This window comes from Diprion similis, chromosome 10, assembly GCF_021155765.1.
Source record: "Diprion similis isolate iyDipSimi1 chromosome 10, iyDipSimi1.1, whole genome shotgun sequence".
In the NCBI taxonomy this organism is placed as follows: domain Eukaryota; kingdom Metazoa; phylum Arthropoda; class Insecta; order Hymenoptera; family Diprionidae; genus Diprion; species Diprion similis.
The window spans coordinates 5,611,075-5,634,538 of record NC_060114.1 but is presented as its reverse complement, the minus strand read 5'-3'; the positions used below and the strand labels follow the sequence as shown (position 1 = coordinate 5,634,538).

At 35.6% G+C, this 23,464-nt stretch overlaps 1 protein-coding gene across 3 annotated transcripts in view; it reads right to left on the bottom strand.

The window, feature by feature from the left end:
- Window positions 1–4,783: 4,783 nt before the first annotated feature.
- LOC124411177 (sphingomyelin phosphodiesterase) overlaps window positions 4,784–23,464 on the bottom strand; it is a 37,116-nt gene continuing 18,435 nt past the window's right edge. Inside the window, exons 1-11 of one of the 3 annotated variants that reach the window (XM_046890129.1) lie at window positions 20,529–20,756; window positions 18,609–18,612; window positions 14,803–14,908; window positions 14,285–14,487; window positions 11,349–11,645; window positions 10,574–10,966; window positions 10,059–10,231; window positions 9,283–9,645; window positions 8,861–9,053; window positions 8,268–8,452; window positions 7,012–7,357 (exon numbers count right to left, since the gene is read on the bottom strand). In XM_046890129.1, the coding sequence (XP_046746085.1) occupies window positions 7,102–7,357; window positions 8,268–8,452; window positions 8,861–9,053; window positions 9,283–9,645; window positions 10,059–10,231; window positions 10,574–10,966; window positions 11,349–11,645; window positions 14,285–14,487; window positions 14,803–14,878 (2,139 nt within the window). In that variant the 5' untranslated portion in view covers window positions 14,879–14,908; window positions 18,609–18,612; window positions 20,529–20,756 and the 3' untranslated portion in view covers window positions 7,012–7,101. Of the gene's footprint in view, window positions 4,962–7,011; window positions 7,358–8,267; window positions 8,453–8,860; window positions 9,054–9,282; window positions 9,646–10,058; window positions 10,232–10,573; window positions 10,967–11,348; window positions 11,646–14,284; window positions 14,488–14,802; window positions 14,913–18,608; window positions 18,613–20,528; window positions 20,757–23,464 lie in introns of those variants that run through there. The other 2 variants (XM_046890128.1, XM_046890130.1) reach the window with 2 other exon arrangements.

The following is a 23,464-nucleotide window of genomic DNA, read 5'->3' as shown; positions in this document are numbered from 1 at the left end:
GTTTTCGGCTCAAAAAATCACAAAAAAGTAAGGTTAACCCCTTTGGATTTTTGACGAAAATTTTGAGGTTTTCGAAAGGTGCTGCAATCAATTCTTCAGGGCACTATTCCGACGTAATTTTGCGAGAGAAATCGATTAAGCGCAGTCCCAATAGGCTGCGACCAACGGATCAAAAGTTACAGCCAAAAAACGAACGACATCTTTTCTCAATTTTTATGCTGCTGGTCCTAGCGTCGTAATTTCTTTGCTGTTGCTCCTACGCTCTTTTGACTGTGATTTCTGAGTTTCTGGGGGTCCAATTAGTCAAAAAAGACCCTTACGAATCGATTCCAAGCCAAAAAGTTTTCGGCTCAAAAAATCACAAAAAAGTAAGGCTAACCCCTTTGGATTTTTGGTGAAAATTTTGAGGTTTTGCAAAAGTGCTGCAATCAATTCTCCACGGCACTATTCCGAAGTAATTTTGCGAGAGAAAACGATTAAGCGCAGTCCCAATGGGCTGCGATCAACGGATCAAAAGTTACAGCCAAAAAACGATAGACGGATTTTCGGAATTTTTTTGCTGCTGGTCTTTGGGTCGTAATTTGTCTGCTGTTGCTCCTACGCTCTTTTGACTGTGATTTCTGAGTTCTTGGGGGTCCAATTAGTAAAGATAGACCCTTACGAATCGATTCCAAGCCAAAAAGTTTTCGGCTCAAAAAATCACATAAAAGTAAGGCTAACCCCTTTGGATTTTTGGCAAAAATTTTAAGGTTTTCCAAAAGTGCTGCAATCAATTTTCCAGGGCACTATTCCGACGTAATTTTGCGGCAGAAATCGATTAAGCGCAGTCCCAATAGGCTGCGATCAACGGATCAAAAGTTACAGCCAAAAAACGAAAAACGTATTTTCTCAATTTTTATGCTGCTGGTCCTAGCGTCGTAATTTCTCTGCTGTTGCTCCTACGCTCTTTTTACTGTGATGTCTGAGTTCCTGGGGGTCCAATTAGTCAAGAAAGCCCCTTACGAATCGATTCCATGCCAAAAAGTTTTCGGCTCAAAAAATCACAAAAAAGTAAGGTTAACCCCTTTGGATTTTTGACGAAAATTTTGAGGTTTTCGAAAGGTGCTGCAATCAATTCTTCAGGGCACTATTCCGACGTAATTATGCGAGAGAAATCGATTAAGCGCAGTCCCAATAGGCTGCGACCAACGGATCAAAAGTTACAGCCAAAAAACGAACGACATCTTTTCTCAATTTTTATGCTGCTGGTCCTAGCGTCGTAATTTCTCTGCTGTTGCTCCTACGCTCTTTTGACTGTGATTTCTGAGTTCTTGAGGGTCCAATTAGTAAAGATAGACCCTTACGAATCGATTCCCAGCCAAAAAGTTTTCGGCTTAGGAAATCGCAAAAAAAGTCAGGTTAACCCCTTCAGATTTCCGCTGAAAATTTTGAGGTTTTCGAAAAGTGCTGCAATCAATTCTTCACGGCACTATTTCGACGTCATTTTGCGAGAGAAATCGATTAAGCGCAGTCCCAATGGGCTGCGATCAACGGTTCAAAAGTTACAGCCAAAAAACGAACGACATATTTTCTCAATTCTTATGCTGCTGGTCCTAGCGTCTCAATTTCTCTGCTGTTGCTCCTACGCTCTTTTTACTGTGATTACTGAGTTCCTGGGGGTCCAATTAGTCAAGAAAGACCCTTACGAATTGATTCCATGCCAAAAAGTTTTCGGCCTAAAAAATCACAAAAAAGTAAGGTTAACCCCTTCGGATTTTTGACGAAAATTTTGAGGTTTACGAAAGGTGCTGCAATCAATTCTTCAGGGCACTTTTCCGACGTAGTTTCGCGAGAGAAATCGATTTAGCGTAGTCCTAATAGGCTGCGATCAACGGATCAAAAGTTACAGCCACGAAACAGAAGACATATTTTCTTAATTCTTATGCTGCTGGTCCTTGCCTCCTAATTCCTCTGCTGTTGCTTCTACGCTCTTTTTGCTGTGTTTTCTGAGTTCCTGGGGGTCCAATTAGTCAAGAAAGACCCTGACGATTCGATTCACAGCCAAAAAGTTTTCGGCTCAGGAAATCACAAAAAACGTCAGGTTAACCCCTTCGGATTTTTGACGAAAATTTTGAGGTTTACGAAAGGTGCTGCAATCAATTATCTAGGGCACTATTCCGACGTAGTTTCGCGAGAGAAATCGATTTAGCGTAGTCCTAATAGGCTGCGATCAACGGATCAAAAGTTACAGCCACGAAACAGAAGACATATTTTCTTAATTCTTATGCTGCTGGTCCTTGCCTCCTAATTCCTCTGCTGTTGCTTTTACGCTCTTTTTGCTGTGTTTTCTGAGTTCCTGGGGGTCCAATTAGTCAAGAAAGACCCTGACGATTCGATTCACAGCCAAAAAGTTTTCGGCTCAGGAAATCACAAAAAACGTCAGGTTAACCCCTTCGGATTTTTGACGAAAATTTTGAGGTTTACGAAAGGTGCTGCAATCAATTCTCTAGGGCACTATTCCGACGTAGTTTCGCGAGAGAAATCGATTAAGCGCAGTCCCAATAGGCTGCGATCTACGGATCAAAAGTTACAGCCAAAAAACGAAAGACATATTCCCTTAATTTTTTTGCTGCTGGTCCTTGCGTCGTCATTTCTCCGCTGCCTGTCCTACGCTTTTTTTGTTGTGTTTTCCGAGTTCCTGGGCGTCCAAATAATTCAGAAAGAGTCATACGAATTGATTTCGACACAAAAAATTTCCGGCTCCGAAAATGACGAAAAAACTAATGCTAACCCCCTTGGTTTTTTTGTGAAAATTTAGACGACTTCGGAAAGTGCTGCGATTGATTCGTTGCGGCACTATTTCGACTCAATTTTGCGAGACAAATCGATAGCACGCAACCGGAATAGGCCGCGAGCAATGGATTAAGAGTTACAGCCAACCAAAAATAGAATTTACCCTAACTTTCCATAGAGGAGGGTTGTGCCCTAAGTGGAGTTAAGGCTCCAGCCTGCGTGCAAGATGCAACGACTCTCGGGTTACAGGGGGTCCAATCAGTCAGTAATGGGTCACACTAATCACTTCTCAGACAACAGATTTTTGGCTAAAAAAAAACAGTAAATCCAACAACTACAACATAAATCATCCACTTTTTTAAAACGATCCCCAACTAACGCCGGAGTCTGTGAAAGTCTGATAGAAATCCATCAAGTGTTTTCCGTAGTATCAGCTGTCAAAGACGATGAAAAAAACATTTTACTTTTTCTTCTCCATGCCAGAGCGCGGTAGCTGCACGATTTTGATCGAATGCGTAATCTAATCGACTTTACACAGATACTTGACATCGAAATCTCGCCCGCTATCGATTTTGGCATGAATCTGAATGATAAATGAATTTCAGAACCTCATATTTCTTTCGTTTTCCACTTCATGTAAAATGCCCCAATATCAGAATTCCACTACACTCATCATTTTCAACTTATGAAAATACGGAACGTGCCCAGATGAAGATAAAAAAAGATGTCAAACCCGTAGAAAAGATTCTTCACGGTTGTCATGGAATTTTATTTTATGTTGGTCAATATTTTATTCATATAAATTATTATACATAGCTTATTAATTATTGTAACTTTTTCAGTACATTTTTATATCGTCGTATTCATCAGGACTTATTTCAGATAAATTTTCTCTCTGATCGTTAATAATACATCAAATTTTGTTCTACCAAATTTTTTTTACCATCTTTCACAAGTTGCACTTGCCAAATCACGCCGAGTGACAGAAGCGAATCTCATCTTGATAAAACTAAAATTTGATTGACGAGAAACTCTTCTAACAATTCTTGCGATACATTATACATATATATTTATATACATTGTATAACAAACAATGTACTAATTGGTTATGTTCATTACCTATTTATATGTAAGATGGCTGTGATAAAAAATTAACTGATACACTTAAATACTATGTCAACTATACAGCTCGTATATTATATTCCTACAACATATAATACGACACATTTGTATCAGACGTACTACTGCCATTAACTAAATTTCCTAATATTTTTTACACATTACCTGTCATACTGATTTGAATTTTTGTAATCCGCACCATATAACGTATTTCATAATAATCGTCAGTATACTTAGATGTAGTTTATATGTATGGGAAAAAATGAGCGAAGTTAGTATTTCTGAATCTTGTTACATTGTATAAATATAAAATCACTACTTTCATTGATTTCTATCATTCTTATCACTAATCAACTGAATTGGTACATTTAATATATTTCATACGTATAATATAATATCACTTATAGGTTTTTTTCTATTTCTTTTTATATATTCACATGACAATAGTATTCGCTATGATATTATTCGTAAAGTTTTGCATTTTACGATGCAAGTTTTGCAATGTTTATAATAAAAATATACTAGACACATACCCATACATGGAAATTAGAAAAATAATCATTCAATGATTTTTTGTAAAGACTTTTCACGCCGTACGTAATGGTTGTGTTAAATTAATTTAATAATTGTTTTCTAGATTCCTTTAACTAATTTCTTTCTCTTTATTCGCCATTTTCGCAACTTCTTTTATTCTGTATTCACATACAGTCAATGATTTTTTCAGGTCAACTGATCGAAGTGAAAATTCGAACCAATTTTTATACATATATCGTACTCGATTTTCTTTAAATACTTTACTATCGTTATAAATACCATCCTCATTACTGAACAATGTTGGAAACTGTTTATTTTATATAAATTTACTGCTAAAATTTTTTCGCAACAAACGTAAGAGCAAAAAGAATTTGCAACGTCAAACAATCGAACAACCTCTTTCAATAAATTACCTCGATGCAGGATGTATTGCAATTTATCTCTTTTGCAGATACTTCTGGTGATTTTATCCCAGACCCAATACATACTTTGGTAAATTGTATGCGAATCTTGGAATCGCCATGACGACAGACATCCTGAAAGGCGGAAGAACGAAATTATCATAAAAGTTTTCTTTTCAGTGATTATTAAATTTTTAAAGATTTAAATACATTCACTTATAGATTTGTGTGCACGAATCTGTTTATAGTACTCACTTATTGTGATTACGTGCGTAGATATTGCGATGAGATATTCCTCTAACCATCACCATTAATTTTGGAGCAAAACGCATTGAATTTCCATCACCGGCTTCATTACGTTCGTTATCTTATATATCTGTTAATTGTATGTACATTTTTCATTCGACCTTTTCCTAATTGTTTCCGTGTATTTGAATATGTGTATTTGAGTGTATAAAATTTTCAACTCTATGGGTATGACAAGGTGGCCACAGACCTGGAAAATCTGGAAAATCTGGAAATGTCAGGGAATTTGAAAGGAGCCATGGAAAACCTGGAATTGTCAGGGAATTTTTAATTTGGTCATAGAAAAAATTGCAAATATCATTTTTCTATCATGGGAATTGGAAATGATTTTCTAAGGTAATAAGTTTACTTTTTTTTTTTATCGAGAAAACAAATTGGCTCAAACTGACTTTTTTTATACGTTACATTTTCCCCAATTGGAATTGAATTTTAACCGAATATAGAGTTAGTAAACTGATCGATTTAGGTTTCAATAACTTACTAGAACTGGGAAAATATCAGGGAAAACTAGGTTTTAGGTCCTGGAAAAACTGGAAATTTCATGGATTTTTCTCCCGAAAAATTTGTGGCCACCCTGTATGATGAAGTTAAAGTGAACAGAACGAAAATTTTTACGGAATGTTGGATATTTCCAAACTGCTGCAATCGTGAAGTGTTTAAATTTTAAATTCCGTCTGTATTCTCGAACTCGTCAACATTTCCCCTAAATAAAAGATTTAAAAAAAAAAAAACGAATGATTCGCGGAATAATTTCGTGATCTAAAAATTTGTTCAAGTGTCTGAAAAATAATTTATTAATACAGTGATTAAAAGAGACATAAAAATTTTGCATATTCATCTCTATTTCAAGCTATCTGCCCACTACGAGTGATAGCTTGAAATTTTTTATATGTTATCATGGTTTTTTGAGAAATTTTTCAGATTTAAAAAAAATGGCGTTTTTTTTTTGAAATTTTTTTTTTTTTTTTTTTGAAATAAGGGATTTTTGAAAAAATCTAAAAAAAATATGAAGGTGTCTTTTAGACTCAATGCGATCATATAAAAAAAAATAAAAAAAATCCGAGAGGGTGAGGGTCACGGGTTTACACACTTGGGATGGAATACCTCATATATATTTATTATAAAAGGTGTGCAATGAGTTCTCTGTAAGGAAAAATAAGGTTAAAGCATTATTACGAGCACCATATATTATACCGTCCACCATAATGAAGATTGTCACTTTATTTTACAAAAAGGATTATGCAGATCCTTGTCCAGGAAGCATAGTATCGCAAGGAACACATAAACACAAAAAATGTCTACTTTCAGAATAAAAAAATTGAACAGAATCCCCGCAATTTTGTATTACTTTTCTCTTCTCCTCTTTTCGAAAGTTAACTTATATTTTTTGTTGATAGAAAGACTGCAACTCATGATCAGATTTCAAGTTTTCACTCTTTCTTTTTTTTTTTTTTATTCATTTTATCAGTAAATAGAGTGACACATGCTTTAATCTTGGGAAATATCGGTTATTGAAATAAAGTTAGTCACAAATGGGTATAAAAGAAAGAATTAATATTGTCTAATGTATCTTGTGTATAGTTGAAACATTTTTATACTGTATGTACAGAGTATATAACATCGCATTTTCAACAATTGCTAGCCGATGATCCAGGAAGAAAATTTGAATTAGTCTGTAATTTTTACCTCACGGTTAAAATGTTAAATTTGCAATCTGAATATTTAAAACGAATATAAAATTAGTTTTGGATCATCGGTGAATGATTGCTGAAAATATCGTCACATTAAAATATAACCTTATAAAGGATAATGAATAATAAAAAAAAAAATTATAATAATTATAAGTAGTTTAATTAGAATGCAGTAAAACTATTTATACCGTATAACAACTGCCCTAAAAATTGTTGCATAGTATAATTATAAAAAAGCTAGTCAAAGCTTGATGATTAAAAAATCCATCTACCAAATGTTACGTGTCTACTCTGTTATTGTTAACATCACCGGCTTTGTAAGGTCTGAAAAACCAATCTGGTACGTACGACAAAGCTAAGCCATTATAGATCCAGGCTCGCCATCCCGTTTTCGTTTCTCCGTCTATTCTCGACTCTAAGCTCTGGCAGAGTGCTTTTCTGTCGTGGCTTCTACCGCTTCGCAAATCGCACAGCAGCCTTTTGCGGCATTCGTCGTTGCAGGCCGGCCTCACCGGTGAATTTTTGTAATAATGTCTGCAAAGGTGGATAATTCAGATTGTACAAAACTGATCAAGCATATTCATGGGATTTTAATCCTTTGAAACATACATTTTTTAAATGATCGTATGATCGTCAAAATTCTCACACGCGGGTGTTTGGGGTCATTGATTAAGAATCCGCTATCGGATTTACGAAATTCAAAATGGCGGGGAAAAATTTAGGAATTTGTAGAATTTTGCTGAAAATGACACATAGGGGGTTTCTCTGACATTCTTTTCTTCAGTGACCCTGAAGACTTCTGAGTAAAAACTCTTATGGATACTCTCGAAGATTTAAATTTCGGTGTCCGCCATCTTGAATCCGCCATTTTGAATTTTGGAAATTTTAGTTCGGATTCGTAATCAGAGATTCCAAAAACCCACTTTCACTAAATTTCAGGTTATTTCCGTGGATAATTCTTCAAAAACGAATATTTCCGAAAAAACGTATTTTTATGTTGGTTCATTATTAAAGTAACTAAAAAGTGCAAAAAACCGAATCTGAATACGTAAAAAAGTAAATAAATTAGAAAAATACAAGAAAATCAAGGTGGGTTCCCACCATGCTTCAAAGGTTTAAGGGATCTTAAAAAGATCCACAATTTAATTTTTTGAGCAATTATTTGTGTTTAAAAATAAAGCAAGATATTTTTCAAGACTTCAAGGATTTTTATATGTGGGGGAACAGCAATTCTTATGGGGGATTTATATTATTATAATGAAATATAGAAACGATAAAAACATTGTTCAATAGGAGGAAAAATATTGTACCGATGCAGTAAAGATGAATAGGGTCGAAGCAAATACAAATATTTAAAAAAAAAATTTGATGTGACGCAAATGAACCTCATATAAGTATGGTTGATTTTTTTTTTTTTTTTTTTCATTGTGAAGTGTCCGCTTACTTGTAGTAAAGGTCGAAGAGCGACGGTTCATTCGTCATTTTGTCTATCAGAGAGTCCCAGTCTCGAGGCAACAGGGATGCCATTTGGTACGCTTGTCTAGCTGAGTACATTTTTTGCCAAATTGGGTAGTCGTAAAGATTTGCTTCCTTCAAGTTCATTACCCAGGACTCGTGCTCGACTACCATCTGAAATTTAAGAGATGATCGTATCGAGAATCCTAGACAATGCAGTTGAATCAAAACATTGCGAATGATGTTCACTCAGTAGTTTTGTATTCAAGTATTTCATAGTAATTGAAAAAAATAATTTTTTTAATACTGTTTCGAAAATATGATAGTATTTTTTCATACACTTTTCGAAAAACTTCGAAGAAAGATTTTGTTTTGTTTTACACTAACTGTCCCCGCAATATTTTGTCGTGATTTTGTAGAAGTCAAATTGGTTCAAAAAAATGAACAGATATTTGAAAAAATTTAATCATTTGTTGTTTTTGTGAGATGGTAAAAAATGACTTGATTCGATAAATTGTTCGTCTATTCAAGGGAACTTGAAGATGTAAAATTGTGTGAAATTGAGATAATTATCTCGCTCACCCTGGTAGTTTTAGCGTGATCCCCGTCAACGTAGTATATCCGGTACCCCGGATTGAGATCGATGTATGGGGAGACAGACGGCCCGACGTAAGCTATTCCTAAAGCTCTACCGAGATCCGTCGTGTCGTAGAATAGTTGAAACTCGTCGTAGTGAGTATGGCCGAAAAATTGAGCCGTGATCGTTGATTCGTAACTGGAATTGGTTAATTTGCAAAATTATTACGGATTCATGGAATCCTTTGTAAAAAATTTACAAGTTCTCGGAATATTTTTTTGGATCAGCATTCGCAAAGATTGGCAATCATTGTCAATAGTGAGATAATAATTTCTTTTTTCCGGACACCTTTCCGATACCTCATTTATACACGAAAAACTTTTCAACGCGTCTTGGAACAGGATAAAAATTCCTAAATTGCACTCACCGATTAATGATGTGGTAATAATTCCTAGACCAGACTTTAAGGCAGTCGGAATGTCCCGGCGGAATGTGGCCGATGATGTGAACCTTTTCTCCGTTCATTTCCGCCCCTTGGAGTTCGTAGATCAGCCATTGGAGTTCGCTGACTGGGTCCGTGCTGTTTATCAACAGCCACCAATTCTTGTTGTTGCAATAGTTCATGTTGACCGATAGAATCCTGAAACCCGGCCTGACCAACACAGAGTAAAATGCTCCGCGACGAACCGTGTGCGATACTCCAGCTGGCAGCCATCTTCTCCATTCCTTATCCAGCTCGTCGTACAGCCATGATATGCTGTTTTCTTCCGGAACGAATGGCGGGGGAAAACTGTAGAGAATTGTACAAGATTTTTATGTAACTTCGTCAACTTTGTATTTACAAAATTTCGAATACTCGTTTCAGGATTTTAAATGGCTTACTGCGAGTGTACAAGGTTATTAACAAGATTGTAAATAAACACGGAGAGAATAATGTGCAGATTAAAATCTGCTACGTTTATACTAAAAAATATAGTTGCCACGTGTATTTTTTACTAAAAGTCTGTTCTTCTTTTTCTCTCCGTGAAATTTAACAAAGTTTGCGTTATTTTGTTCACTTTCAAGATATTTTTAAGGACTTTGTGTAATGTCGAAACAATTTCACGGGATTTGGTAGGTAAAAAATTTCTAAGGTTTTCCGAAGTCTTTCGATATCTTGTTTTACTATTTGAAAATGTTTAATACAATTTTAAATTGTGTTACCTGTTAACTGGAGCACTTTCATGATTACCAAGCGCAGGGAATATCGGCACTCCAGGAAACATTTCGACCATTTGCGTCACAGTGTCACGTAGAATTTGCAGGTTTTCTTCCCTTGTTTGGTTCCATACATCGTGAGGCGGCAAGTCACCCGTCCACAATATATAGTCTATGTCCTGTAGGTCAGAATGACAAAGGGTTCTTTAGTTGATGAACGTAGAGAGCAATGAAAGAGTAAAAAAAAAGTAAATCCAGAAAAATTCATATGGCCTGAAGTGACTTCAAGTAGCTGCACAACTATCACAAGTGTGTTCAAAAGACCTAATGTGACTTAAAGTCGATTCAATTGACATCGACATGATGAGTACTGCATCTGCAGACTTTAAACACGGAATAAGGGTTGAATGACAAACTGCTGGTATGAAATCTGTCAAATTAAACCGCTGCAAGTTTCAGTGCACGGTCAAAAAGCTTCTGTATGTTTCTCACAATGATTGAAGATCAGGAAATTAACCTACCGAGTGAGTTTCCGTGATGTGTTTCAGCATGTGATCCACAGTCCTCTTAGGGGTATCGCATTTCCTGTAATCGCCCCATCTTCCTGCGGCTCCCGAAGCCGTAAGAGGTGCTCCATTGGTCAGACGACAGCACAAGGGCTCGTTGCAGTCAGCATTTGCACCCTCCTGGTAATATGGGTCGTAATGAGTGTCCGATATGTGAAGAACTTTGAAAGTCGGCGCCCCTTCCTTCGGAGGAATCGGTGGCTGGATTGGCGGCTTGTTCACCGGGGGAAAAGCCACTTCCCATTCGTGTTGAGGGTTGTATGCGTCGTCGCAAGCGTCCCCAATCACAAAACTGCATATCTGGGAGGGGCCTAAGCTGATCTGCTTCAGAACGTAGATCACTTCCCCCTAATGGTAAAATTCGGGTTTGAAAAGGTCTGACAATGCGTTAAAAGTGTCAAGAATTTTCAGAACTAATTTCACAGAAGAAATTAAAAGTTTAAAGATTGAGGTATAAATCAACTGCCGTGATTTTTGAAAACCTAGGTACATCGATATTTTGAGAAATGCTCAAGATTATCGCATCGTGTTTTACCATTTACGCGGGCATTTTGTTGCAGCATTTAATTGCACTCTGATAATATTTTTTTTGTCGTTACTTCTTCCAAAAACTGAAATTTTTTTAGTGAATTTCAGATGATAGTCCCATTCGTTGCAAAAATGATCCATAGACGGAGTTTTTGGGTGAGAAAAAAGCGAATTAAGTAATTGAATGAGTAAACGGACTCACTCCGAACAGCAGCGTGACGCCTTGGCAGACTCTGGAGCTTTGAATTTTGAGAGAAACGCAAAACTGGTAAATGCTGGCCATGATCTCCTCGTCAGTTTTTCCGCTTTTGATGTAGTGCTGCAGGAGGCCAGCGCCGACCTTGCAGGCAGTACAAGAGACCTTTGACATCACCGAGGTCTCCACCTCCATCATGACTTTGCGAAGATCCAGGAGCTTCAGTGCCTTGTCGACGAAACCAGATAGATGGCCACTTTTTTGCGAAGACTCCAGATCCCAAAGTGTTCTCGAATAATTCAGCTAAATGACGGTTTGAAGGTGATCGAGAAAACAGAAAATGGGATCGTGAAATGATATTCAAGACATTTCTTACATTAGTTCTATCAGGGTATCTTTTATAGGGTATTTGTTTCATCATAGTAAAGTTATTTTGATATGTAATGTAATGTAATTTTATTAAATAGGCCGTAGGACAAAGTCCTCTAACGGCCTAAAGACGATACAAAAAAATGTACAGAGTTATGAAAACGCACGTATATGATAACCGTAATCTTGCTGTAAGGAAATTTCGCAATGCTGCCAATCTAATTTGCAGTTACTCATTTCAAAGGATTTTTTTACTATTTTTACCTACTTGTGCAGCCAAGTTGGCCTAGTGGTCCAAGGCCCACTAATCATACAAACTAACCTCTAAATTTTGAGATTTAAGATTAGAATCCAACACGGTGAATAGAATGTTATACCATTCGTATAAAAACTGGAAAATAAACGGATTCTCATCTAACTGGGCTTGTCCAATTTCAAACAATGATTTTAAAAGACAATCTTCAAAACATTACAGCCTTCGCTTTTTATAAAAATCGATATAAACTGACTTCTAAGTCACGTTGATGGCGAATTTATGTAGGTTTCTTAAATCCAACTTCGATTCGAAAATTCTTAGTTCTTAGACTGTCGTAGATGGTGAAGTCAGACACAAACTACTCTACCGTCATTTTGTTGTGTGTGACCTGGTTATTGACGGCTAACAATCAATGAAAATTGTTTAATAGCCGAATTATAGTCGCAAGTGTGAATCGCAAGCGAGCAAACGGCGGGCATATTGGTTTCAATGCACTCGTCGGAATATTTTTTCAAACTATTATACATATTTATATGTAATAGAATGTTTTGAAGTTGATCCGTGATATTAAACACTCAAGCATTTAAAAATTTCGAATTATTGGGTTTTGACAAGTGAGGTTAATTTCAGATTGGTATAGAAATCTATTTTTGCTTCGTAGAATTCGTCGTAACGCGAATAGATTTCTTCCGAGTTAGGTGAAATTCTTTGAGCGTTTAGTCTTGAATTTACTTCCAGCCAACGTGTATCGAAATTGCAACACATGCAGTGCGGTACTTGCTGCACATTTAATGGGCTATTATGCAGAGTTGTTAATGCGGCATTTACGCATGGACTGGTTCACTATTCATAGACGTGGAGAAAGTATATTTTGATACCAAAAGTGAGAGTGCGTATATGATCTTGTGCAGGAGTAAAAAAAAGGAGGAACGGAAGTAAGGAAGGAACCTTTACATATATGCATACGCTCGCATTACACAGCAGCATCTGTCATACGTGAAAGTTGATTTGTTCAAAGCATTACGACAACTTTCTTTTCTGTTTCTCTCTCTCGCTCTCTCTCATTGTTCGTCTCTAATTTTCAATGCATTTATTTACATTTATATTGCAGTACTGAACTACATAATAATTCACCACTTTTGTTATTACTCATTATTTCTATTACTGGAAAATTTTCACATCACATACATTCGTTCAAAATTTAGTACTGTAACAGAAATACGAAGTAACTAGAAACGGATTTCCGGGATGTATGTACTGCAAGGAATTACAGCACAGAATTCACTAACTAGAAAAAATTTTCTAACCGATATTTGATATATACAAATAAAAATTGAGCCAATTTGCATTTTGGGTATTCCTTAAGTTTTTAATACACGTATAAACTTCAAATAATGGTTGATAGTCACGTTTTTGTGTAACAGGCAATTATTTCACACAGCTGCAGTTCTGTGTGCGTTATATTAATCTGGTAGCACATTTTACAACTAGTTTATAACTTCATATATTTTCACACATAATCCGTTTCACGGGAAACTAATATCTCGTTTAAACTTCCTTCTTCCGGACCTAAATGTCGAAACTAGCCACCTCAGCGCCTATAAGTAGGCAACTAAAGTTACAATTTGCCATCTCACGAACGAAAATGTAACCCACGGTTGCCTACTTGTAGGCGCCAAAGTAGCTTGTTTCCGCGTTTAGCCCAAAGGCACGGCAAAACAGTTCCTGCAAACCCAGGTCGAAATGAGGAAGAGTTTATTGATATTTTTTATACTAAACAAGTTGATGCGTTTCTTACTGAAATTACGACTCATGATAATGTAGTGTATTTATCATTCATGGTAGAATTTACAGCAATATTTCCACGTCACAGCGACATTTCAGATACCAAGTGTTGAGATAATAATTTTGCCGGAGAACTTAAAAAGTTCATTTCACGATTGTTTGTAATGTATAATTTTTTTTCACTCGGACATCTAATTTAAAATATTTTTCGTCTGGGAGTGTGAATTATACTACAATATTGATTACTATAATTTTTCGAAAAGTAATGAACAGCGAGGATGAGAAAGTTTTCCCTTTAAAAATCTTCGAATCATTCGTACAAATGCTATCAAATTCTTTTCCAATTTTTCAATAATTTAACCAGTACCAAATATAACATAAAAACATGTTATTCCACCGATCATCGTAAAATTTCTGAAAGACTAAGCATTTCAAATATGCGTTTAGTGAACTAAAATCTTTTTCACCCAGTTATGCGCACTACGAATATTTATCAAGTAACAAATAGATAAGTATGATCCAAGTTCCTTACTCTTGACATCTGTTCGGGAGGTGTTCCGTTAACGACGACTTGAATGCTGTGAAATTCGCGTACAACGCTGTTGTTAGGTAGAAGCGGAACGCCCATTCTGCGGGCAATTCTTTCTTTAGCAAGTAACCACTCGTCAGCAAGGCTCGTCCAGTTTGTATTTGCTATTTCCGCTTCTCTCTTCATTCTTTCTTTTACAGGACTTCCTGCGATCAGAAATATCGGGTAAAAATCAATTAAAAAAATACGGAGAACTGAATTATTCTGTCGTTTTTTCTCTCATTATGGTTCCTATGTAATTCCTAAGTTTTTTTTTTCTCAATTTTTGATCTAGATATTACCGACGGTATTATTGTAAAGAATTTTGATGCTCAAATTTTTTTGGAATCGAATTAACTATTAGAAATATAGTAATCAATGCTGAGTTGCGTGACGAATGTTATTTTTTATTCAAACAAGTAATTCGAGGATTTGAAATTTCTCAATTTTTAATGAGTAACTCGAATTATTGCACCGCTTACCAAGTGCCAGCCATTGGGTGGCGGCTAAACAGAAGAGGATCAGGCCGCTTCTGAACATCCATATTTGATTTGGCATGCTATTTTTATAATCTTTGGTATTTATGTACTAGCTGAAACAGAAAAAAAAACAAAAATTATAAACATTATATCATATGAATAGAAGAGTGAATACATGAATTAAGTTTTGAAATAAATGATTACTCTCATAATCCAGAATGATAAATTATTTCTAAAACTTTCATTTTCTTAAACACTGAAAAAATTGGCAAATAGAATTTGTCACTGATTTTCTTCTCCATTCGACGAATTGGATGTCATTTATTCGTAAAATGTTCAAATATGACTAATTTTGAAGATATTGTAGTTGCGCAAAAACTGATGTACAGAAAAAAACTTCAACCCATTCTTCGTTAAGATTCAAGCGTTGAATGAGGGATCGTTTAACCGATCCGAACGAAATCTGCATTATATTATGATCAGTTTACCCGTTATGTGAACACGCAGATCTTGCGGAATCAGCGAATGCTGTTGACCGACATTTTATTTGGGTTGACTTGTTGAACTGGATACTGACAATCGGGAAACCTGATTCTTGCGTATAGAAAGAGGACATAATTTCTAGAGCATTTAAAAATGGTGAAAAGTTGACTCGATGAAACGAAATAAAAGTTTGATTTCAAAGGGGAAAAAATTGGGAATGTATAATCGTTGCGCAATCAGCCATTTTTTTATATCAGTAATTAGAAGGTCATCAAAAGATTAAAAGTATCAAGCATTTAGAGATTTTACAGAACCTTGCGGCGTTCTGTCAAAGTTGTAATCACCGAATTAAAATTGAATGTGGATTTTGCGAAGAAATTGTCAAAAATCAATCAACAATTACGCCCATAGAAGATATCATAAATAATTTAGAGATTTGTAAAAAGACTTCAACACATCATGTGAAAATTAGGTTTTGAAACATTCGAAAAGTTATAATTTTTCTGAAATTTTTTTGAAACTCGATATGCCAATAATTGAAAACTTTTCAGAATATTTCAGTCTCCAAGTCTGACAGTTTTATTAGAATCTTTGAAAACAATTGTTTTGACAACAGTTGGATTTATTATTGAATCCTTTTTTGATTCGTCAAGTCGCGATATCAGCATGGAAGAATTTACTGCATCTTTCGTCAGTAACGACCATTCGAAAAAAACTCTACGAAGTCAGCGATGGCGCGGTCGGTATATCAGTTTCATTACTTATCTGTCTATGAACATGGATTTTTCGGATTGTGACCAATCGTGTAAGAGCCAGAAATTTCTCACGTTTCTTCTATGGCTATACGTAAAGGAAGAGGAATTTTTGGCGTATGATCTGTCGAAACGCGAAGCTCTTATCTACAGAGCATTATATCAATTGTCGGTAACTAGCCAGGCGAGGAAAGCGCGAGAACTTGGATCGAAGAGGAACAGAGTTAAGCGTTAGTTAAGCTGCAGTTTCTGTCAGGAAATGGAGTTACTGTGAAAAAAACGTTTTATTCTTCGAACGAATTGGATTTATGACGCCTAATTCCATATTACATGCACGAAATTATAAGCTTAAGGTTATCGACCGAGTTGAATAAAAAGCAGAAAACTATTTTCACCTTCTTACCCTGATTGTATGATTAATGCCTTTTTATGGTAAGGTGAACGGTATTTTCGAAAAATAAACAACAGCTTAAAAATTTTAAATTCGATATCTGTCGCGCTGTGATTGAATGATAATTTTTGTACCAAATTGTACTGAATTTGGTTTTCAAAAGCAGAAATAAAAATTGTGAACGATGTATCACTCTTGACGTTGGGTAATTCCCACAGAGGTAAGACTCGGGACAGGGGAATTCCATTTGCCCTTCTTCCTTACCAAATTTAATTCCAAGATTGTCAAATTTCTGCCGTCTGACATCACCTCGGAGAGTTGATTAGAACAAGAAAATTACGCAATGTGAGTCGAAATCCAGAGTTATTATAGTTTGTAGCGTTTCGCGTCTGCCACAAGAAAAATGGGGCGGGGAGGGGGGGAGGGGGTTTCCTTTTGAGTAGGGCGGTTGTTTCTGTACTTTGTTTTGTTATAAATGCTGTACATGTCTTGTTTGAAAAATCGAATAAATCAGAGTCAAAAGACGTGATCAAAATTTTAGTCGTTCCTTAGGCGCCTTAAGAATATCTTTAACACTTTCACAGTCGTTTTCATGAATGTTTTCCGTTCTTTGGGTGCCTCACGAATGTCCTTGAAATTCCCGAAGACGTCGTGAAGATCTTTGAGGTTCTTCAGGAATCTGTGACGTGATTTGAATAGCTACAGCGTGTCTCAAAAATTTCCACATGTGTCTAAAAATTTATAGACGTCTTTCTAGCACTTCGAACAAATTTCGAATTCATACGGATGTTTTAAACATGTTAGTCAACTCTTGAATGTCTTCACAATTTCTCAAACAAACTTCTCGAACGCGTTAAAATATGTTTTGAGCGTCTCTGAAATTGGTACACGTGTGTTAAAAAATTTCAGACACCTTTCAGGAGACTTATGGACGTCTGACAGATCTCTACACGCATCTGTATTTTACCTGCACATGAGGGGAACAACTGATGATCAATGAAGTTTCAACATCCGTCAAAAAATGCGGTCATGTTATCGATTCCTTCTTATTATCGAACTTGTATTATTATCGCGATGCCTTACTGATTCCAGACCAATGCATGCGTCTATAATTATAAAAAACATTCATAATTTATGTCCAACAATCGACTTGAGTTATGACATAAAAATATAAAACACGCCTACGATACTTATAAAAATCTCAAAACTAAAACCGTCTTTCATTGACGTCTTGAAAATCTGGTACATACTTGAGTTTGATATGCCTTTAGTACACGAATTTAGTTGTAGAAAAAAAATTTCATACGCCTTGGAAATTTTTACATCCGTTACATTTGCCGTGCATAATTTGAGTTTCATAGTCAATGTGAAAATTCATCTGTCTTTCCTAAACAAATGAAGTGAAAGAATTAATTTTTAAGGATGTTACGAAATGGTAATCAAAATTCGACTATCTTTACGTCTAAGAGAAGTCTGAAAGAAGAGTTGAAAAATTGAAATATCGTTTATCGTGTAATTTTTTATGTCCGGTACACCGCATAAGGAGCAATTTTTTGGTCTTCTGATTAAGGCATTCCTTTTCAACTATGTTAAATGACTGTAAATTCCCTTCGTTTGATGTCAGAGCGATTGAAATCGAAACGAAACTGACCTCCTCGACGGCAAGCCGGTAGTTGGCAATCTGAGCTACCGTATGTTACCACTTTAATTCAAGTGCCGATATATGTGTCAGTGGCATAAGAAGGCACTTTAAATTTCAAACGGTGAGCCGCGACGATCAACGGTTTTGAAGTTGCAGGTTAGTACCTCTTAGGTGCCATCGATGACCTGCAGCGCTACGTATGTGGGTCGCTAAAAAGCGGTCAATTCGGTTTATACAGAACAGCAGGCGGGTTTTTGGAACACGCTTAACGATCATAACACCTATTGAGATTTCACAGATTCATGCAGTGTTTCCGATTTAATTGTTGAACCGGTACTGATCGATAAAGACTCATTCTATTCACGAAGAAATGGTAAAAAAATAGATTTACCAAATTATTCAAAAACTTATCTCTTCTTTCCGAAGACATTTTCAAAGATTCTTGTGTCTTTAATCAAGCTTAAGCCGTAGGATGATTTGACTTCAATCATAACAACCTTTTTGAAGTACGAACGAAATCCTTCGTCCATCAAAGGTCAACTAATCTATTTCTCGAATTATCAAAAATTTTGGTACTTCACAATTTTTCTAATGTGTTCCATTTCCAAATGTGTATTTCATTTAGCTTTTTCAATTACTTGAAACCACGGAAGATTTTCCCGAAGCTAACATAACCTAACCTAACCTAACTCTACGAGTCGCTTTATTCACGTGGAAAAAAATTGTTCAACTTACCGGACAAGGTGAGTAAACAGCCACAGTGTAAGAAACGTTTTGTTCGTGCAAAAAATGTGGATTTGGTAAAATCAATGAGGTTTTCTCATCAAAATTGGATGTTATCTACCACATAAAATTTTTTTCTTTCATTCCTGCGTAATTCAAGGTTATGATTCACTGAAATTCAGCAAGATTGTAGCGGCAAAGGCTGCAATCTTGAATAAATTTTAAATTCGAAAGTAACTTGTTATAACAGTTAACAATAACAGTATATAGTCAAACTCGACGAATTCAGTCCATGAATCGTCCACAACTACCATCGAACGTAAAACAAGCCGCATAATACACACAAGTAGGAAATTGAATGAATGAACTTAATTGCAGTGGCGTGCTGCGTCAGTAGTTCTAAACGCTTATCCAGTCTCACACCATCACTGCATACGCAACATACAAACCGTGACCCGGCATTGACATTAAAGCGTTGATATGCGGACATATTAAATGACCAGGTTCATTGCTAGATCCCATGACAATATCGAATGTACGGGATATTCTCGCACTTGGCATCTCACTTACAGCTTACTAATGAAAATGTTTAATTCAAACATTCCACATGGGTATGATTAAACAGTTTTCCTTCAGGTGGCAACCACTGTTCTCGAATTTCTCGCGAGTCTAGTATAACGCGACATTTGACACGTTGCATGAGGATTTAACGATGTGCGATTTAAGACAAAAATTAAAATATTTTTATGTGTTCTTGAATTATGGATTGTGCAGGCTACCTTGTTGGCTGATTACGACGATGTACTGCGTCAACTTGTGCAAACTAAACTCAATTCTACTTACACCGCACTGTAGATACTTGTTATACTAAATTATAGTCCAAATACATGTGCCATGTTTGTGTTCTCGCGGTTCAACACGTGCGTATAACGGTGTTGATTCCGAACCCACTCGCATGAGAATTGGACGAACTTATTTTCGATCAAGAGTGAACCACATACGGTGGCGCGGAATTTGTTCCTAACCTCCCGACAGAAAAATTTCACTAGCTCAATATCCAGTTTTAAGGAATATTTCGGAGATGAAATCATAGCTCAACTGTACTTGCTATCATATTATGTCGCGTAGAACAGCGTTCGATGAATATCCCGTAACGCATACGATCTTAGAGCCAAAATGTCATTCCAAGCGGGTCAATGGCCGCCATATTGATTCTGATCTGATCTAATTTTTCTAATTATATGTTATAGGTACAATTTTCTCATACCTTCTGTTGATTCCTATGACAAAACTGGTTGCTCGATTATCTTAGGGTATAACCTAAAAAAATCTGTTGTTACAGTGAAAACGAAGTTGATTTCTGACGGTGTAGCTGTTTTCACATCGATGTTGTCGATTGTTCGTTCTTTGTTTTCAGTTGTCATACATTTGAATTTTTAGTCACAACATTGTCGCAACTATTTAAAAAAAATTCTAGCATAATTATTTGCAAATACCCTTTTTGGTTAATCCGAAACAACGAAATACTTTAACATAAATGTTGGGAAAACTTTTTACTGCCTTCGAAAAAAGTGTTCCAGGCAATGAAGAAAAAAAAAAAAAAAAAAGAAACGAAGAAATTGGAACAGGAAAGAAGGAACCAAAGAGAACCGAGCGTGATGATGGGATGGACACAAAAGGATACGATGGCATTGAAAACAGGCGAAACTGAGACGGAACGACGGCAAGTGATACACACCGTTATGTGACCCACAGGCGCGATACCACGCGGTCTTCATCCTACTACTGGTGGTGCCTTTTCTGAATATAAGGTGCGTCCATCTTTCACGGCATCTTATGTATTTCAGTAGAGTCACGTGATTGTGGGTAATACGCATGGCTAATTAATTGCACATCTCAATAAGCAGCTTGGCACGTTCACAATATTATTATATATACTATACATAGTAATTTTCAACATACCGCGATGCAGACAAGTTATGTAAGGCAAAAGCTGAGTAAGAAAGTAGAATTGAAAAAAGTTCGATGACACATCGAATTCAGGTTCGTAAAATTTTTCGGTTTGCTAGAAGAAAATATATAATGAGTTTTAGGACGCATTTCGAACAACAAGTTTCCTTTCTTCAAACTTGGTTTTTGTGAAACTATGAGTTGAATTTTTTTTATCGTAAGTGTGAATAGTAAATATTTTTCCAATTTTTATTCCATTCTTCCCAATTTTTTTACTGTGTAACAATATTATGTAACAATATTAATTAACGTCCATAAATTCGATTTAAGGGGGCTACCTAACTGACGGGCAAAAAAACGGCAAAAAAGCGATCTCTTCCAACTTTTATGAAAAATTGCCGCCATTTTTTTAATTTTGCAAATATCAAAATCGTATGATTCATTCCAAGGTCATTAACATGCTGAATCTGAAACCGTCCAATTTTTTACTGTCAGGTTAAGCATCTCCAAGAAATCATCAACGCGCAGACTTACATTTTTTCAGACTGATTTTCAACTACGATTTTCGTGTATAAAAAGTGATTGAAATCAATAAAAAAAAAATTTTTCATGTAATTTGAGAGTGTATTTATTAAGCCTAACAAAGCCTATATCAATATTTACAGTTAAAACCTATAGAAAAGATTCTTGAAATAACCCTTTTTTTGTTCGTCAGTTGGGTAGACATCTTAAGGGGGGACTTTGGTGAAATTTCTGTGATATCTAGTTTTTGATTTTTCAAACGACTAAAAAATATGTGAATGAAAATTCGTTTCAACTAAATTCAGGTTATGCTAGTATGTGTCCTGTAAAAAAGTGTCAATCTTCAGCGATGAAAGTGCATGTGCAAGGAAATTTTGGGAGCTATACGCTGGAAATTTTCTGTCAAAAGTTCCTTGCGCATGCACTTTCATCGCAGAAAATTGATACTTTTTTTCAAGACAATTACCACCATAATCTAAATTTTGTTGGAAGGAATTTTTCATCACATCTTTTTTAGTCGTTCGAAAAATCAAAAACTCAATATTATCAAAATTTCACTATAATTCCTTCTTAAACAGTCCATTCCAGAAATTGTTTGTAAGGTTTATAATGCACAAACTGTAAATCTAAAACTTTTATACACGCTTAACATGCTAACCATTCACTGCAGTACAACACCGCAACTTTCGCCCATCGTACTGTATTCCCCCCATACATCTTCGTCGATATTTTTTTAGGTTACGACCATGCGTAGAGACGGAAGACTATCATTGTGCAGAAACGAATAAACCACGCATGTGCAATTATCTAAGGAATTACACAGGACTCGGATAATTGGCATGTGGAATATAAATGTACGTTAAGGGTATCATTTACTAGATAACAGATATGTATAATAATAAATAGCTAATAATTATTACAATAACATTTCACGTCTTTCGAATGACTTTAACTGACTTTCCGTGGGAATTAAATTTTCATCGAGAAAATTCTCAATCGTTTTTACGAAGCGTTGAAGCTTTAACCGTTTTTTTCTTTCAACAAAAAATAGAAAATACATTTAAAGTACGAACAGCAGCCTGGCCATCGACGCTTCGTTTTCTAATCGCTGCAAAATCGTTAAATATATTTAGGAGATTCGTTCGATTTCACTCTAAAATCGCACGTTTTATTCAGAAGACTAAATTTTCGAGAAATTCGCCAAAAAATTCTATTCTCGTTATATTGGCATCGTTAAATATTTAATTTTACAACATCCCACTGATATTGATTATGATCAACAAATGGCGATATCGAATTAATTAACTACCGAATAAAAAGAAAATCCGTTCAAGTTACGTTCTAGAAAATAGTTTTCTGAAAAAATTAAGTAATCCTTAAACTATTAGTGTTTTTTTTTAACCATTTCCAAGCAATTTAAAACGAATCATCGAATTTTTTTCTAATCTATTCTATAATCCGTCTTCTTATTAACTTATTTTTAAACAGTTCTCCGTAGCCTACGATTACAATAATTGATAAATACTCAACGCAAGAGAATCCGTTATAACTAAGATCGTTAAGAAGTGTTGATTATTCGCCAAACAATTTACTTAAAATATTTTCATTCCGCATTTATAACTCGGTGTGATAAACATACCGACATACATTCATCATTATACATATAACGATGTATTAGGTCTGTCATAACTAGCCGAGGATGATATAGAGGCTATCCGTCAATGCGGGTGGAAAGCTAGTAGGCAAATAGCTATCCTGAGGCATAGAAAACGTCGAATGGCTCTCTATAGCCGCATTTCTATAAGCATCTCACTTTGTTGTATTATTGACACCCGCATATTTTTATTTTCATTTTATTTTGAAATGAGTTTTATCGGTCCGATGAGCCCGTTTCTCGACGATTATAGTCAAATTATACGGTTAGGATTATTGAAAATGCTTTCGTTTTTAGAATCCCGTGATTTTAGATTTCTTTTCTTTTACAATAAGAAGAAAAAATCAACAACAAATTATTACAGCTCTCCTAATTTATATAGGCATTCAATATGTTTCTCAAAAAACGTCAAAAATTTGTGGATTTATTTAGCCTCTATGAATGTTAAAATTTTTCAAATTAACTTCTATCGACCCAATATCAATAAATTCTTATCGAAATAAGAGCAAGTTAATTTTCTATTAAAAAAATAAATGACAATTTCTTCA